The 18,030-nt window shown below is 28.8% G+C and overlaps 1 protein-coding gene and 1 long non-coding RNA gene across 3 annotated transcripts; both read right to left on the reverse strand.

The window, feature by feature from the left end:
• Positions 1-1,835: 1,835 nt before the first annotated feature.
• LOC145183566 (uncharacterized) lies at positions 1,836-8,256 on the reverse strand. Of its 2 annotated transcripts, none has more exons than XM_080058957.2 (2): positions 7,807-8,256; positions 1,836-4,667 (listed from the first exon to the last, which is right to left on the reverse strand). In XM_080058957.2, exons 1-2 carry the CDS (start codon positions 8,116-8,118, stop codon positions 2,238-2,240), a joined length of 2,742 nt encoding a protein of 913 aa, XP_079915083.2. In that variant the 5' UTR covers positions 8,119-8,256; the 3' UTR covers positions 1,836-2,237. The 2 variants fall into 2 exon arrangements, with proteins under 2 accessions (XP_079915083.2, XP_089933528.1); XM_090077402.1 differs by lacking the exon at positions 7,807-8,256 and adding an exon at positions 6,527-6,743.
• Positions 8,257-10,397: 2,141 nt separating this feature from the next.
• LOC149891524 (uncharacterized) lies at positions 10,398-12,551 on the reverse strand. The gene is made up of 2 exons (XR_016449431.1): positions 12,115-12,551; positions 10,398-10,816 (listed from the first exon to the last, which is right to left on the reverse strand). It is a non-coding gene; the product is annotated as an uncharacterized LOC149891524 (long non-coding RNA).
• Between the last annotated feature and the right edge of the window lie 5,479 nt (positions 12,552-18,030).

Raw genomic sequence — 18,030 nt, forward strand, 5'->3', positions numbered from 1 at the left:
TTTCAATTTTATTTATCTGACGGTTAAAAAGACGAGAGTGAAACAAACCTGTAATGAAATAAATGTAAACGACACTTTCGTGTAACTGCTAAAATAAATAATCAAAAGTTTTGCTTCTATACCTACTATCTAGGTAAATAATACTAATGTTAAATTGTGGTCAAGAATTTGATGGGTAAGTCTTCGGTAGTTAAATGCCACTATGATTCATTTTTTATGAAAACTGAACTGATTTCATAAAAAATGAATCATTGTGGCTGAAGATTCCTTTCGGAAAAATAAAAGTTGTAATCATAACCTCCGATGTTGAATATGTGGGGTTTTTAGCATCAATATATGCGCCTATGGTCAGTAAGATCAATGACTGTATCAATATATGCGCCTATGGTCAGTAAGATCAATGACTAATTGTTTTCTAAGCAATCTGGCCATGATAACCACCTGTTTTCACTTAGAACTGTATTAATCATTAAAACCAATATATCATAGTATTCGTTACTTTCTGTAGAAATCTTGGTATAAACTTTGATTTGATTTATAGCTTTTCTTAACAGATCGTTGGTTTGATGGCCGGCCTGATCTTGCTTTGCTGAGTACTGTGCCAATTTCTAGCCATTTGATGATAGAATTATTGATTAGGCTTTGAAAACAATTACAGCTATTTCGCGTTCACTTTCGTTACCATGATGCGCAATTTTATGATTCGTTCATCAAGCACCTTTTCTTTTGCCATTTTTTAAAGACACTTATCTAGAAATAAATTTGTGCGGAAATAAAATTTATGCAAACGATATTTAACAACTTTTAGTTGATTTGAGACATTAACAACAGAATAATTGCAGTATTTCAACTACAATTATTCTGTTGTTTCAAATCGGGACGTTGGTGAAATTTTCACAACTAAACTGTTAATGAAACAGTCTTTCATCAACAATTTATTATTTCTTTTAAGACCATATAGGGCATATATGAGACCGTATAAGATATGTGACGAAATAAGAAAACACTTCCCATAGACTTTCAAAAAAGTTTACTTTGAACAGTATTTGTAAAGACTTGATAAGTAAACTGCGCATTAACTTGCACATCATAAATTTTTGCCCAAAACGAAGCTAGTTTAAATAAATTGTTCTCCGCTGAGTTGGACAGATTTCTTTTTAGCATTAAATATCCTTTTGGATAATTTTTTTAAACCCTCTTGAAGTTTTGATTTTTTATTCACAACAAAAGTTTTTTAATTTGAAAAAGATGAATTTCTTAATCAAATAATTATTTTAAAACACTTCTGTTAAAAGTGAATCTCGTAAACACCGTTGCAATACAAAAAAGCAGCCACATAACTGTTTTCAAGAGGTACATTTTATTCAGACTAAAGAAGAATTATTACTCTAGTTTTTTAGAAAGAAATTTAAACCGATAAATCATGAATATTAACATATTTATATATATAAAAAAAAACTTGTCCTTGTCTGTAAGAATAAGTCAACATAAGAGATTAATAGTTGAGTTAGGAGCTCGACTATAATTACCCTGGATATGCTAAGGTATTCTATATAATCAAATTTAGTCATCTAGCACGCATATCTTAAACAAATATATAAAACGGAACATACAATTAGGGCGTGTTATGGGTGTATTTATTAGTCAATACCAGCCATCTATTATTAACTTGTATAAAAATCTGTTCTTTACATCTTACTGGTATATTTATATTACTTTCGCATATCCATGAAATTTCTTGTAGTTCCCTAGTGATTTTGTGTAGTTACGCAGTCATTGATTCTTTGAACCCTTTCATTAAAACTTTTTTAAGTGAAAAATATTCAACAAACTGATCGACTTCTTTAAAGCTTCCCATAATTTTATTAAACAAAAATTCATTTTAGTCCACGATTTAAAAATATATAATCAAATAAGATAATTACAGATAACAAAATTTCAGAGTATAAAATTTTGTAAAAACAAATCTATAACTAAAAGGATTTGATGAAATCCGATAAAATAATAAATAGCGTAATGCAGCACACGAATACTCGTAAATTAGCGGCGCGGCATTGGTTACTAAATAAATACTTCAAAAACATGAAGAAACTCAGAACAAAAAATTCTGTGACAAATTACCAAACAGAAAACACGACAGTATATAAACACCACAACATAATCCAATATGGATTTTTTCGTTCTGAGAACCATAAAAAGTTGGTTTAAAAAAGGTCGTATTATAAACATGTCGCAAATTACATAAAAATTTGTACTAAATCAAAAGTGTCAGGTGGATTGTTTAATAAATTATCTAAATCAGAAACTTCGTCAGAACTGTTGACATGTGAAAGAGGTGTCTGCATCATATTACTTGATGACTTTGCAGGGGAAACTATTGCCTGCGTAACAAGTCGTTTATCAGCATCTGATACATTTGAATTAGGCATATGCCCATTCATAAGGTTCGTCGGAAGTTCATTTTGCACTAAGCTATGAGAATTTTGTTGAGGCTGAGTAAAGTTACGAGGGTTATTATTAAAATTACGTACATAATTTAAATCTGTATCGACAGACATAGGGTTCGTTTTTGTAGCTTGTAAAAATTCATTGTTTAGGGTATTTTGAAAGTGTGTTTGTGGCAATGTGGAAGGGTGAGATTGCTGCTGGGCATTAAAGTTCATTTGTTGCTGATGCAGCTGTTGTTGACGGTTTTGCATAAACATTATTTGACGCTGTTCATTATTCCAATTTTGATTATAGCTTGGGTTATTACTATTTAAGTTTACTAAAGGGGAGTCAATTTGATTACCAGTGTAATTATTAAAATGCTGTGGACTACCAGGTAAACTTGAATTATTTGCAGGAATACTTACAGATCGTTGAAGTGGTGGAGGAGCAGAGTATCTATTCAAATTAGTCATTGGATTTCTTAAATGCATATGATTGTTTTGATTAATAACTGGTGTTGAGTTCCCAATAACCATAGGATTACCTGAACTGCCACTCAAGCCAATTCCAGTATTATCTGGTTGTGAAAAATGAGATAGTTTAGAGCCAGTTTGCATGGTTTGGTTTATGAGCATATGTCCTGTATCTATGTCTTGGCCTGGATACTGTGGCGGGGATTTCGTTACATTGTTGAACATTTGAGGTTGCACATGATTACCTTGCCGAGTAGTGCCAGTCATCTGAGTGTTATACATTTGATTAATCTGTTGCTGATCAAGCATGAAGTTGTGTAGCATTGCACCTGCACGATTTTGCTGAGAATAACCTGATGGAGTATTGTTTTGAAAAATTTGACCAGTTCCAGTATCTATTTGATATGGTGGTGGATAAAAACCCATGGAAGAATTTTGCTGTACAGGCATAGCAAATTGGTCATATATTTTATGCTGATTATATGACTCAAAATCATTGGGAAATTGAAAAGAATTTTGCTGCTGTTGAATGTTATTTTGCATTTGGGATGACATAAATTGTTGGTTTATATAATGATTTCGTGACATTTGTTGTTGTTGATATTGTTGGCGAAAAAACTCTTGACGTTTTTTTATGTGTTCTTGAAGTTTTTCACGAGCAGGGCCAGTAGTATTCTGAACATAAGGATTATTCATATCCATCATATTGCCCATCATAGATTGCTGTTGCCTATTCATTCGATCGATAATTTGTGGACGCATAGTAGGAGGCTGCTGCAAGGTTGGAGGAATGTCTAATTGTGCAGATGAAGGTATACTTGAAAGCATATTTGGCTGTTGCATTAAATTTCCAGTAGCAGATTGCATGTTTAATGGACTAAGAGGGTTACTACTTAGTGAAGCTTGCATGTTACTAAATTTGCTTTGGTTTTGTTGATTCATTAAAACTGCATTTATTGCATTAAGATTAACATTTCTAGTAGAGGAATGACTATGTTGCTGATTAGAAATATCAATGTTTTGCATTTGAGTATTTGATGTGGAATGAGAAAGATTATTTGAACTATTGTTTATAGCATCAGCATTTGACAAAACTCGTTTATTAGTGTGGCTGGCGAATGAGTTTGAATTAGCTTGTGAATTCAGCATATTATTAGTCTGAGCTTGAACATTAATAGCACCTTGAGAACCATCTACTTTCATGCTATTTTGAGCAGAATGATTCACATCTGATTGATTTTCAGCTTTAATGTTTTTAGATGTATTACCTGTTAACTCTCCAAACAATGTAAATTCACCAATAGTATCAAGGTCACCTAGGTCACTTTTATACCCTCCACTTGTAATTGTTTTAATGCTTTCTACAGGTTGCCCAGAAGAATTTATTGTACAGTAAGAAACAGATGTTGAACATTCAGTTTTAACATGGTTAAAGTTTGAGACTTTTTCTATTTTTTTTAAAGTATCTGGTAAAATACTATCAGTGGGATTTGACGTTATGTTGTTCATCATTATGCTATTGTTAAGGTTCATTGTAGGAGTGGGCTTCATATTATTGTTCGATTTATTAGTTTTTGTGTTAGCTACAGTATTTACTTGCTGAAAAGGATTCATATTTGGCTGTATATTTGAATTCATATCATAAGTCATACTTGTGTGCATATTTTGAAAGGTTTGATTGTTTTCATTTCGCCGAGATACTTTCATTAAGGTTTCATCCATAGAGCCATTATACAACTCATATGGTCTTTTTTGTGACCCACTCTAAAAGAAGACAACCCATCAAATCAGTTCTAAATTTAATTTTCTTAATTTTTAAATTAGAGTAAACTAAATGTAATATCTAAGAGTAAAGAGGAAATAATAAAATAAATAAAAATATGACTATAAATAACAATATATATAAATAAATAGATAACAATTTAAAAATTTAACTAGATGAGATTTTATTATACCTCTATGCAAAGAATCTTTTGTTAAAAAAGATCCATGTTATTACAATATCATTCTAAAAACTTTAGTTTCTCAAAATTATAAAAAAACTTCAACTTCAATCAATTAGCAGAAATTTTACGGTAATAAGTGAAAACCTTCACAGCATTATTTGTGAAACACACACACATATAATAACATTATTATAAGATTATATTAATTTTTATGATTTTAACAATTTTCTTTAATTTTTTTTTTTTAACAAAAAAAATACGAACATAACTTATAACTTAACAATGAACATAACATAATTTAACATAACTTTATTAGAACATAACTTTTTTATTTACAATACTTAATAGATATAACATAGATAAATTATATAGACTAGTATAATATTAGATTGAAATTATGAGGTAAGAAAAAATGGATAGATTTACAATATTAGTTGAAGTTTTAGCAATATTTTCCCTTCAAACTTCTGCACTGAGTTTTATGGGATTTATATCACATTTTACCAGCATCCAAGAAAAGATATCCAGTCCCATTTTTAGCTATAATACTATCCAGCTCCGTGTTTCTATTCCAGCTTTATACAATAAAACTTCTAGGGTTAAAATCTAAAATCTTTTAAATCTATTCTCATGATTAACTGGCAAAATTGATAATAAATTTATTACAAGATAATTATGGCTAAAGAAGGTATTGATACATCCTTACTGTTAAAATAAGTAAATAAAAATAAATGTATATTATTGCAAAAATACAAGATAAACCAAAGAAATTACTTAAATAAATATATATATAAAAAAATATACATCTTAATAATTTTACTCAATGAAAGATCCAAATAAAAAAGGTGCAGAAAGTTGAGGAATGATATTTCTTGTTTTTGTTATTTATCTTAACATCATTTCAGTGATAACATGTAAGAGTAGAAATATATGAGGAGAGTTGAGAATGATATTTGAAACATATAGTTACAAAATGTATGACAATCATTCATCATGACCACCATGATCATGATAAATAAAAAAAAAAACGCATCTAGTTAAAAAAAAAACACAACCCTGCTGTTCATCGAAATAATATCTATGATAACTATAATGTATTGCAGTAATTATAATTATAATGTATTGCAGTAAAGTTTGTGGTTTTAAATGCTAACATTTTTAAGATAAAAATGTTAAAATAAAAAACATTTCTTTAACTCTAGAAACAAATATCTGTTTGCTAGTTAATTTTTTTTAACACAATAGGTGAGAAAGCAGTCATCAACTCATTTACAAGAAATAAATTTTACTCTTAAGTGCCAATTGTATGGTGTGCAGAGAAATAACTTAAATGAAGTAGCTATTTTACATTACAAGAATTATTGCTAATGATATAAACATAAAAGTGACAGTTACAACAATCACTGATAATGATAATGATAATGATGATGATGATGATGATGATGATGATGATGATGATGATGATGATGATGATGATGATGATGATGATGATGATGAAATACTGATTAGGATAAAAATCTGATAAGAATAAGCGCTGATTAAAATAGCAATGACAATCAAAATAATGATTACCAACAGCAAACCTTCTACAACAATAAAATAGTAACAGTAAATTCAGTGAAATCGATGGGAAAAAAAAAAAAAAAAAACAAGTGTAAAATAAATGTTAAATAATACTTTTATTGATCTCTTTCTTCCAGACTGTAATATATACCACTGTTGGTCCAAAAATTTGAGATAATTGTGCCCTACCATTTTGAAATTATTATTTAATTTTAATTATCTTTACAGCCATAACAGAACTATTTACATTTTACAGTATGCAACTGTTGAAAAGAACTTTACTCCTGCTCAAGTAATTAACTTCAGAAGTACTAAATACTCTTGTCAGCTTTAAATTCCACAAAAAAAAAAGTTACAAAATTTTTATAACTTTGTTTATAAATAAACTTCAAAAAAAAAAAACAAAAAACATTGGTTTAGAATTAAACTTTGAACTTTGTTACTTAAAGTGCCAAATATTAGAATAAATATTGAATCATATAAATGGTATCATAGTTGTACAATTCAGTTATAATAAGTAGATATAAAATTACCAGGGAAGCCCCTGATTGCTTTATGAGTATGAATATATGAATTTGTAAAATGAATACATAAAAATTTAAATATTTATGCTGTAATAGTTTTCACTTTAAATAATTTAAAGTAATGCACATTCAATAATGCTTTATAACTCATGCCATTCAAGTTTTTTTCTTTCTGTATCAAGTTAATATAAAACAACAGGATGTCTAAATACTTAATCATGTTGAATTATAACATTTAAGTTCTTTAAAAACTAAAATTTTAATACCATAAAATTAATTTTTAAAAAATCATTTATATAAATTTCTTAAGATCATTAATAGAAATCTTAAAGATCCTTAATAGAAATCATAATTCTTCTATTTTACATAATATTGTACTTTTGAAATTGGTCCACACAAACATAAATATATGCAACTTTGTATCAGTTTAACTATGTAAAAATTTTAAAAAAAATACATTTAGTGTTACTTACATGGTGTAAAACTAATTTAATAACTAATTTATATCACTTTTTTTTAATAATTAGTCTATATCATGTTAAATCACTATACTATTTTTAAAATAGTTCAGTTGGTATTTTGATAGCAGCACAAACATCTTAACACAATTTTACAGAAACTCTTTTAAAAATTTGAAAAGATTTTTGACTGCCATACTTATAAAGAAAGAAATCTTTATAAGTATGGCAGCCAAAAAAAAAAAAAAAAAAAGGTGAGAGTATTAGCTGGCAAAATCACATCTTTACAAGGTAGTTTAAGTTATTGCGATCATCAGTCATGCATAAGCCTGCAAATATAGACTAATTACATTATTTATACTTGTATGTACAAATTTAAATACTTTTCTAATTGATTGCTAACTTAACTAACCTGTAAAATTTCATTTGTGGTATCAAACATTTTTTCTCTATCTCCATTTTGTTGATCATTTGAGCCATTTTTTACATGTTTATGAGCAGCATATTGTTTTTGCTTGCTGGGCTTTGAAGTTTGATTTCGACGAGCTAGTGCAAGAAGTTGATCAGCTTGAGCTCTATCTTCCGCCTCTACTAAAGGTAGAGTTGCCAGGTAATGGTTGTGGACTTCACTACGTCTTTCATTAAGGTCCTGAAAATGCTGTCGAAGAGCTTCGATTGTTTTCGCTCTTGCTTTAGTGTTATTATCCATAGCAAATTTTAACATAAAATACCATTAGGTGAACCACATAAAATGTCTAGTTAGATAATCCTAATTAATTATAAAATTTTCATTATTAACATAAGACCACCATCTTTACGACTGCTAAAATCATGCCTGGATTTGATTGCTTAATTTTTAACACTCCGTAATGGCTCAAATAACTTTTACTACTTTTACTCATATAGTTTAGGAGAAAATAAATACTTACAAAACAACTTTTTTATACAGAACTTTAATTCAAAATAAAGAATAAGTATAAAACATCTAAACTTTGTGATGCTATTAATTAAAATTAAAAACTATATTGAATCTTAATTTTAATAATATCATAAGCAGATATGCTCTATTTAAATAGCTTGTTATGGTAAATTTCTTTCAAAACAGCGATCGATACAAGTTAATTTTCCGTTTGTTTATTCATTGAACTCTGTGATTGACATGAAGTCGTTTTAGACGTCTAAATACGATTTAAAGTAATTGGGGTGTTCCTCAGTTGTCCATTCAGAAAAGAAAAAAAGATTAGTATAAAATACCTAACTCATATTGCGCAATAATTTACATCATTCTCAAGACCTTTTCTAACTTAATCGTACTTATATTTTGACGTTAGGCGAGTTAGAAATTGTATTAAAGTATTCCAAAACTAAACTTTCCCCAGAAGGTAACTCTTATCAAGATTTTAAACTATGAGAGACGCTGAAGATCTCGTTAACGGTTTTTTTTTGTTAAAAATTTATGTATGAAATAAAACATTCAGAAATCGGTCACTTTTAACAAAACGTTGTCTTTAACTTTAGGTCTACAATGCGCAACTGCGGTATCTTCTATCTTCTAAAAAGACGAAAGCTGTCAATCCACTGAAGGAATTATAACTGATTGTAAAATAAAATGAGATTTTTGGACACTTGATTCAGTTAATTTTTAAATGAATTTTTTTTTTTTTTTTTTTTTTTTTTACTATATGAAAATAGATGGGAATGGCTAAGGTAGTTTTAAAATCTTCAACGATGGACGAAGTCTAAAAGAAGAACTTCTTGTTGGTTACTCTCTTAAAAAAATACATTATTAAACCAAAACATATGTTTAATCTACTGTCGCTCGCAGCAAAGTTTTTCTTTTGAAAGTATTATCAACGTCATTTTCTTACTCCTAGCGCCATTTTCTTATTTGTTTTTACCAGAGGCTGATAAAGGTTTCAAACTTTTTGAATTCATGTTTTTTAAAAAATTATTTTTTTAAAATTTCTGTGTCATATATAGCAGTTGGTAGTCGCAAGTTAAATATAAAAAAACTTGGCAGGTGAAAAAAAGGGGTAATGCAAGAACCCTGAAAAACCTTCCTCTAACAAGCTTGATTATCAACTAATATTTACAAATGTGCAAATGTTTTTACTTGATAGTTGACTAAAGTTGTAAGCAGATATTATTTTAATCCCACAACAGCGAGTCCTCAAGATTTATATCGTTATTTAATGACCTCTGCCAATTTAGATTTCTAGACTTAAACAAAGTTATCCGCAGTTGTTTATAGATCTTATATATACTTTCTAGATCACGTCCATCGAGTGCCATATTTTTCCATACTCTAATTGTTTATATTCGTTCACAATTCTGGAGAGTTAGTTAAGACGAGTTAGTCAAATTTTCATTGAAAATTACAAAATTTTTAGCTTCTTTTATGCTAAATAGAATAAATAAAACTTTATTTTCGTTTAGTAAAACTATTTCTGTTTCTGTTGAAAAATAATAGTTTTTAAAAAAATGCCAATTTAGAGAGAATTAAACGTCTTAGTAAAAGGGTTATTTTTAAACATTATTGCGATTTCTCTCAGTCAACTTACTTCAAACTGCCTTTAACAAAGTTATAAAGTATCCTTAATTTGAACAAAGTTCTAGATCAAAAACTTTTGTAAAATGTATAAACCCTGTAAATTCCTAAAAACATGTTTTTTCAATCAAAAATATTAAGTTCTCCATTTGTAAGTTATATAGTACTCAAAAGACTGAAATGCTGGCAGCTGTAGTTGTTATCTTGTAGTTTTTTGATGATTTTTCTATTGTGTAAATGTCTTTACATCAGTTAAATAATTTTCAGTACAGAGCGATGTTTTACATCAGTTAAATAATTTCCAGAGCGACACCCAATTTAAATAAAAGTATTCAAGGTCTTGAGATTTCACAGGTCTGGAAATTATAGCTAAAATTAGCATTCTAATGTATACCGGATTTTCTACCAAAATGATTTATTCACTGTCGTGCGTGTTGACTATAAAGTATAAGACCTTATGAAGTTTTAAGATGTTTTGATTTTTCTTTCATATATACTTCATCAATTTAAATATTTATATATCCAAATATAAGCAGTAGTTAAAAATCCAATATGGTGTATCTTTAGTAGAAGTTCTGCTACCATTCTATGAGATGCTCATGTACTCTGAACAAATTATAAATGGTATTATTAAAATGAAAAACCTTATTAAAATCAAATGAAACTCTTTAAAGACGATGTTTCTGCAGCCTAAGTTAAAGCAGCTTAGCAAAAGAAAAGAATTCATTTATGCTGGATAATTCTGTAGAGCATTCTAATTATTCATATTCATTACACAGAGCTTGCAACAACTTCCAATATTATTGAGAAAAATTGCTTCTTGCAGAACAATCAAAGAAAAAAAGTCATGATAGTGACCAAGCCTTATTCACATCTAAAAAAAAAAAAAAAGTAATAATAATAAATCAACTTAATCAACAAAATGTAACATTCAGCAAAGACGAATATAAAAAAATTAACAAAACCATGCATGGTATTTAATGTATGAGATTGATTTTATCAACCAGACATCAGTTTACGAGACACTGGCTTATCAAAATATGAATTATCAATGGAACCTTTTGATGATGCTCTTTACATTAAAATTTTTCTACAGAACTACCACACCATTTTTATAAGACAAAAACAAAAAAGAAATTGAAGCAACTATTGAGCTCTCATCTGAGGGAAAAGTTGTCAAAAAAGTTGTTCACTACAGATCATTCATAATAAATATTTTCAGAAAAAGTTTTTTTTTAAGATCATTTGACTGATTTTTTTACTACAATGTGCCAAGTTCTAGAAATACAATACAAACCAGAATCGCACCAACCAACTTATTTTGAATTTGTATGTAGTAATATTTAATGTTTAGTATTGATTATGGAAAATCTTGGAGAAAGTTCAAATGTTTTTACAATTCAAAAAATGTTATGGTAAATATTTCATTTCTTTAGCCTCCCTTCTGACCAATTTAGAATTGTTTCCAGAAGAGTTGCAAACACTGAGAAAGTAGAGAGGCAGTTTAACTTTACCATAACAAATGCTACATCAAACCTAGCATGTTATTTCAGATGCATTAATAGGGATACAAGTATCCAACAAATTAAGTTATAACTTTAATAAAACTTCCTTATAAAAATTGTGCGCTTCAAAGTTATACAAAGTTGTTCAATCAAAATCAAGTACTACTATACTGTTTAGAATAATAAGAAATCACTTAAAAGAATATCAGGCAAAGCTAGAAAATCTAGCTGGTTTTCTTATTGAACTAAATGCTTATATGTGAGGAATTTTATAAATTTAAAAAACTACTAGGAAGAAATATCCCAATATATTAATTCCTGCATATAAAAGAAAAGTTGAAGATAAAATCTTTTTTTTTAGGTACTATTTGCTTCCTATTGTATCATTCCTTTGTGATTGAAAATCATTTGTCTTATTCATCAAAATTATAACTAACTATGGTGCTTTGTATCATAAAACTGTTTGTATCGATAGCAATTTTTTTGTTTTGTGAATTTGTTATCATATTTATAAAATATAATTTTCTTATGAATGGATTTGAAAAGTTTAAGTTTATATTGATATTGATATGTGTTTGCTTAAATAAAAATCATTTAAGTAAAAGTAAAAAATAAATTTTAAAAAAGCATTTGCGGGATATGTATTAGCAATTTTTTATGTATTTACCTCTCTAAGGCTAAGGCGGCCACTACTGTTTAGAGGGGTACTTCTTATTACCTTTTGCAACTTTCTCAACCTACATATATGATGGAGGCTTTACTTAACGGAGATTTTTTTTAGAAGTCTCTGGCAGAATTGAAATAAAGTTCTTTTTAGTAGCAGTCATGTAACGAGTATTGTGCAAAAGTGGGAACTTTTTTGGTTTAAACTAACATTTTAACCTGTATGAAACAAAAAGGGATTTCATTAATTTCCTTATCAATCTTCATATAAATAATTGAAAGAACTAACAAGACAAACAAATAATAAACCAAATAAACGTTATGATCGTTAGCTAAAAGCTCAAAAATAAACATGACACCCATTCGTCACTGCTGTCAAAAGCTACATTGACGGACACGATAACCATTAGCCGCTTCAAAGTCTTACACGTCATACATTCAGTAATGTTTACATTCAATAATGATATTGAAGCTTATGAGCTTGCAGTAGTTAATCTTAAGTTGATTAGCGTGAAACCTATCGTGAAGCCTAGAAAAATTAATAGTCCCTTACTTCTAGTTAACGCAGGTCATAAAAAGCAAGTAAAAATTTCGGTTATTTGTTAGAGAAGAAAAATCAAAAAATGTAAAATATAGCAAGTTTACATGATTTTTTTAAGTAATCGATATTTATATTTTCTATTAATCTACTTTTAATTCGATGCAAAAAACGAAATAGATGAAGAAGCACCTTTTCTCTTAAACGCGTAAAGTTTTTTACGTAACCTTACTTAACGAACCTTTGCATGTAGCAGGCTATTTCTAAAACAAGAAATAAAGACTGTATAGCGTTATTAGCCTAAATTGTTTGATAAAAAAAGAGCTACTCTTATACTAGCATACTAGTCCCAGCATAGAAGAAGTATCTGAGATGGTATGTGAAACAGAAATTTGATGACTTATAAGCAGTTTAAAGACTTCTTCTTTGAGGTTTGCTCTGATCTAGCTATGTCACTGTATCGCATAAGAAAAGGAATGATAAAATAAAGCAACTTTAGTTGAACATACAGCAAAAGTTAAAACAACTTTAAATAAATATAACAAAGCTTTAGTTAACTTGTAAAGTTTAAAAAAGAAACTTGTATAATTCAAAATAGAAAAGTTTTATATATCTTGAGCTATATTTAAAAAATTTTAAATCCCTAATTCTATTTTAGCAGGTTTTAATAATAATTATATCAATAAAATAAAAGAATTTTATACATTTGAACTTTTTTTAGAACCGGTATATATATTTGCAATTTAAAAATCTCAGTTTTTTTCTTCTAAGTTGAAAGGAATGTTATTTTTATTAACAAATACATGAACTTTCGGTTTTCCGTTCCAACATTTTTATTTTTTTATTTTTTACCGTTTTCCGATTAGTTTAGATCGTAGGTTGCTAAATATAAATTATCATAGCGTGAACTTTAAACGTAGGTTGTGATTAAGTGTCGGGGTTTGGTTTTTCTTTTAATAATAACCAATTTAGACAAACTTCTATATAATTCTATTATAATAAATTGAATTTTCTGAGGTTTATTAAAATAAAACTCTTTATGCGTTTAAAACAGCAAGCGTTTTTGGTGTGACAAGTTTAAACTTGTTATTTTTGAAAAATTAGTTTAACGGATTTTATCCAACATCAATTGTCACAACGTTAAAAAAAAAAAAGAAAAATGGTCTGTTTATCAAATTTATTTGACATTTCTTCAATAACTTGAGCATGCTAAGTCTGAATATGACATTGGCTTTTTAATTGCATCAACCGTTTGATCATAAAACCAAAAAATCAATTAAGCATATAAATAATATTAATCGTATTGCATGAGATACAACTTTAATGAATACATTTACTAGTTCAAGAATATTGTTATGTTACAAAGCATCATATTAAATCACATTACATACACATGTTACATAATGCTGCAATTTACTAGTCTGTGACAATCTTATAAAACACTAGAAGTGAGCAGTAGAACGTGGTTTTCTTTTATGAAGCTTGTCCTCATCGCGTATCAAACACCAGATGTAGTCACCCATCATAGCTGCATACCTTCTTGCTTGGTAGCTGCATCCCTTCTCCCCTGGTATCTTTTCTCTATAGCAAGAATATCCTGATGAAAACGTTCTCCGTGCTCTTCACTTTCACAACCCAATTTTGGTCTGAAAAAATCCAAGTGTGTATACAGGTAATGCAGCTTTATTAACATTCTGGATTTCATATCTGCGTACAGTAAAATTAAGTTTTCCACTTGCACTTGTAGTTATCACTCTTTTTGTTGCTTAAAAAACTATGAACAAAATGTCTAAACGCAATCCATGCTTCGGAATAAGCTACTAGAGTCGAAGGATATTGATTTCCGGAGAAAAACTGCCTTCAGACTTCTTTTTGAGCAGTCAATCAATAACCACTGCTCTTTAGAATTGTGAACAAAGCTAATGTCATCGAAAAGACCATAAGCGTCATGACAACAGCACAGTGATTTTGATGCTACATAAAAGTATGCAAATATTTCGGGTCTTTTTTGGTATTTCGAGGTTCTACAGCTTTGATCTAATAAATTCCATTCTTTTTAACGTGATGTCAGAGGTTCTGCATTTGATTTAATAAGACCTAGACCATGTACTAAATAATCAAGTTTTTGTTGGTTAAATGAGGTGAATCATTCATTTCCATGAAAAACTTTAACTCTTTTGTTTCAACCCTACAAGACTTTACGCAGATTTCTGCGCAAAAGTCTTGAAAACGAAGAATTCTCCGTAAAGCCTTGAAAGGTTGAAACAAAGTAATATAGGGGCAAGTGAGGTATCGCAAAAATTTTTCCAAAACCTTACACTTTTGTATGCCTAAATATATACGTTAATTTAAATTCTATTTTTTTTCAAATTATTGATGTAAAAGTTGGTACTTTACTTTTTATTATTGGTTTTTAACGGAAAAACGCCGATGCTTAATTTTAATAAGATTGCTTGTTATAAACTTGAATTGATATAGAATTGTTATGAGAAGGATCTCTTATCAATTTGGATTTTCATTATCACGGACAAAGATTTTGTAATTGTCTTCTGCAGAGATTCTCACTCAGCGCAAATGTAGGGTAAGGTTGCCAATATTGTACCCCCTAAGACAAAACTAAAAAATGTAGGTAATCTACTGAGTGAAAACATGGATTTTCAATTGGATTTCATAATTTAAGGATTGTTTGTTGTAAAGATGTTAAAAAAACTCAAAATTTAAAAAGCGTTAAGTCTCGAAGAATCAAATTAAAAAAATAGCGCTAAGAGTACAATTAAGGAAACTAGATCCTTAATTGTACCATTTTAATCCAATATAGTACCACTTTCTTGATTTCAATTACTTTACAGCTTTGCAAATATTTTATGATTTTAGATTTCAGGGATTTAAAGAACTGATTAAAAGGAATGGTTTTTATAGAATCAGCAATTGGAAATATTCTGATATAACATAACATAACACCTAACTGCCCATAATATAATGAAATGAAGTTTTTTATTTAATAAACTCTATGCAACTTGAATTTTTTTTTCTTCTGGAAAATGCCGAAAACAGGTATCACCACATATGGTACAATTTTTATTTAAATTGTATGTTTACCAATGGGTTAGCTAAGATAAGAATAGAGGAGGAAGGTAGGTATTAAAGATAGTTATACTAAATAATGTAAAACAATATATATTATATCTGTTTTAAAAACAACCACACTAAATATTGTAAAATAAAATACATAAAAACATTATTTTTGGCAAAAGTTTCAGATATATTATGTCTGTTTTTGATTAACACCTGCACAGCCAACATGACACCAGCCTTGACATATTGGTAAAACTGAACTAGAGAGTGCATCTTTTTAAGGACTGCTTGTCAATACAAGAGTTATACTAATATTTTTATTTTTTGTTTAAGTGGTGAAGTTCGTATTGTAAGTATGGATATTTTTCTAATTGGAATCTCAAAAGGATTTTGTTAAACTTTACAAGCGTTTTTTAGCGGTCAGAATGGTTGCGTCGGTACAATTTAGGACATGCCTTGAGGTACAATTTACGCAACTTATCTGACATACAGTTAATTAAAAAATTTGACCACTAAAAATGAGATATTTTAAATTCTAGGTATTTATTTTGAATTTAGATAAATTATGCTTTAACATAAATACACTGAACAAATCATATCTTCTGCTTTTTTTAGTGAAATATGTTTAGCCATAAAAACCTAAAATAAGAAATCTCCAATAACAAACCAACAAGAGCTTACTCTGGCCTTAATGCAGTTGGATGACAAAAAAAAAACAGTTGACTCCTTAATTTCATTCAGCAAAGATAAAAAATAAGTTAAAAAATTTCTTGTGGGTTGTAAAAATAACGAGTTATGTTAAAAGTACAATATAGGTATCGGTACAATATTAGCAACCTTACCCTATGGGCGAATAATATTACTCATAAGCGAATAATATTATTTATTTGAAACAATTCAACCTCAATCCATGACTAACGTGATTTAGGAGTTACAAGAACCAAGACAAGTAGTCGCAGATTCTGTAAGTCACGGACAAAAATTTTGCCTTGAAATTTTGAACTTTATTTAATCCCAGTTTAATCTTAAAAAGTGCTTTTGTTGTTATTTGGATTTTTTTTGTCTGACCATGGTCCGCTTAAAAATATTGAGACCTGATTTTATGCATTTCTAACGGATGTGTAAAAAATCAGCCAAATCTAAAGGCTTGGCTGGAGAAGGAAGTTATAGAGAACAAGCCGAAACTTTTTGATTTGTGTGGCTTTTTTATAACTTTTTTCTCGTTTTCTATAACCCCTTTCTCTGTAACTAATCGGAAGTTTTAATTGAGAATTTAAAAAAATATAAATAAAACAAAAGAATCTAAAAGACTATGTATTTCAATAATGGTAAAAAAATGCGAGTTGTTAATCCGGTTTTTCTGGAAAACCTGTTACTACCGTTATCTGTTTTCCAGCAAATGAGGATTTGAAAATGAGGATTTGAAAAGCAAATGGATGAAGTACAAAAGCAAATGGATGGAGTATGTCAACAAAATGAGTTGATTCGACAAAAGATTAGATTAATAACTAAACTTAAATCAATTCTGATTCCAAAAATTACAGAAAGCATAAAAGTAGCAAAAGATGTACATTTAATACTATTTTAAAAGGTAACCTCTTCTTTTTTGGTTTCAAAACTTTTCCTTTCAAAGACGATGTTTACATTTTTCTCAAAAAAGTGGCAAAAACATAGGTCAATTTAGACAAATTTTTGGTGCCCTTAAAAGGTGTTCTATGCTCAGAAAAAAATAGTCTAGTCTAACAATTCTTATCAAGGGAAGCATACAGCCACTAATAAAATTATTGGCTCACCCTTAAATATTTAGTAGTTTTTGTTGTTTGAGTGTAATAAAATCATTAACTAAAAATAAAAGTATTTTTCTTTAAACATAAAAACATTCGTTGTAGTATAACTCATCTTAGAAAAAATGAAAATTGAAGAGAATTTAGTATCTTAGATATTATATTTCAAATCTATCAGCCAACGCCTTGTGTACCGCCTGCTCTCCTCCAGGGAAAACCCGGTAGTAAGTCGTCTCAGAATTTGTCTCCCCTTTGAAAAGCGGACTGAAGACAAGAAGCATCAATTTAATATTTCATACACCAGCATAAGTTGGCTACTACCCTTGATACTTGCCATTAGGCCGAATTTAGTATTTTATGCTGCCCCCTTTATTTACAACAACAAATTGTACAATTTGTGTTATACTAATAATACACTTAAGAACCATTTCTTTTAACTTGTGGTTATGGTTGCGAAATCAAATAAATTTTTCTTTTAAATAGGTCTTACTTGTAACCTTCTCATTTGAAATTTCTCATTTCT

Source organism: Hydra viridissima, unplaced genomic scaffold (genome assembly GCF_058129835.1).
Source record: "Hydra viridissima isolate aposymbiotic clone 2 unplaced genomic scaffold, HvirCarnegie_v1 scaffold_2, whole genome shotgun sequence".
Classification (NCBI taxonomy): domain Eukaryota; kingdom Metazoa; phylum Cnidaria; class Hydrozoa; order Anthoathecata; family Hydridae; genus Hydra; species Hydra viridissima.

Bases quoted from the DNA above. Each gene is read 5' to 3' on its own strand.
- LOC145183566 (XM_080058957.2), bottom strand. From the start codon at position 8,118: ATGTTAAAATTTGCTATGGATAATAACACTAAAGCAAGAGCGAAAACA. The intron at 4,668-7,806 runs GTTAGTTAAGTT...GTCTTCTTTTAG, and splicing joins CCACAAATGAAATTTTACAG to AGTGGGTCACAAAAAAGACC.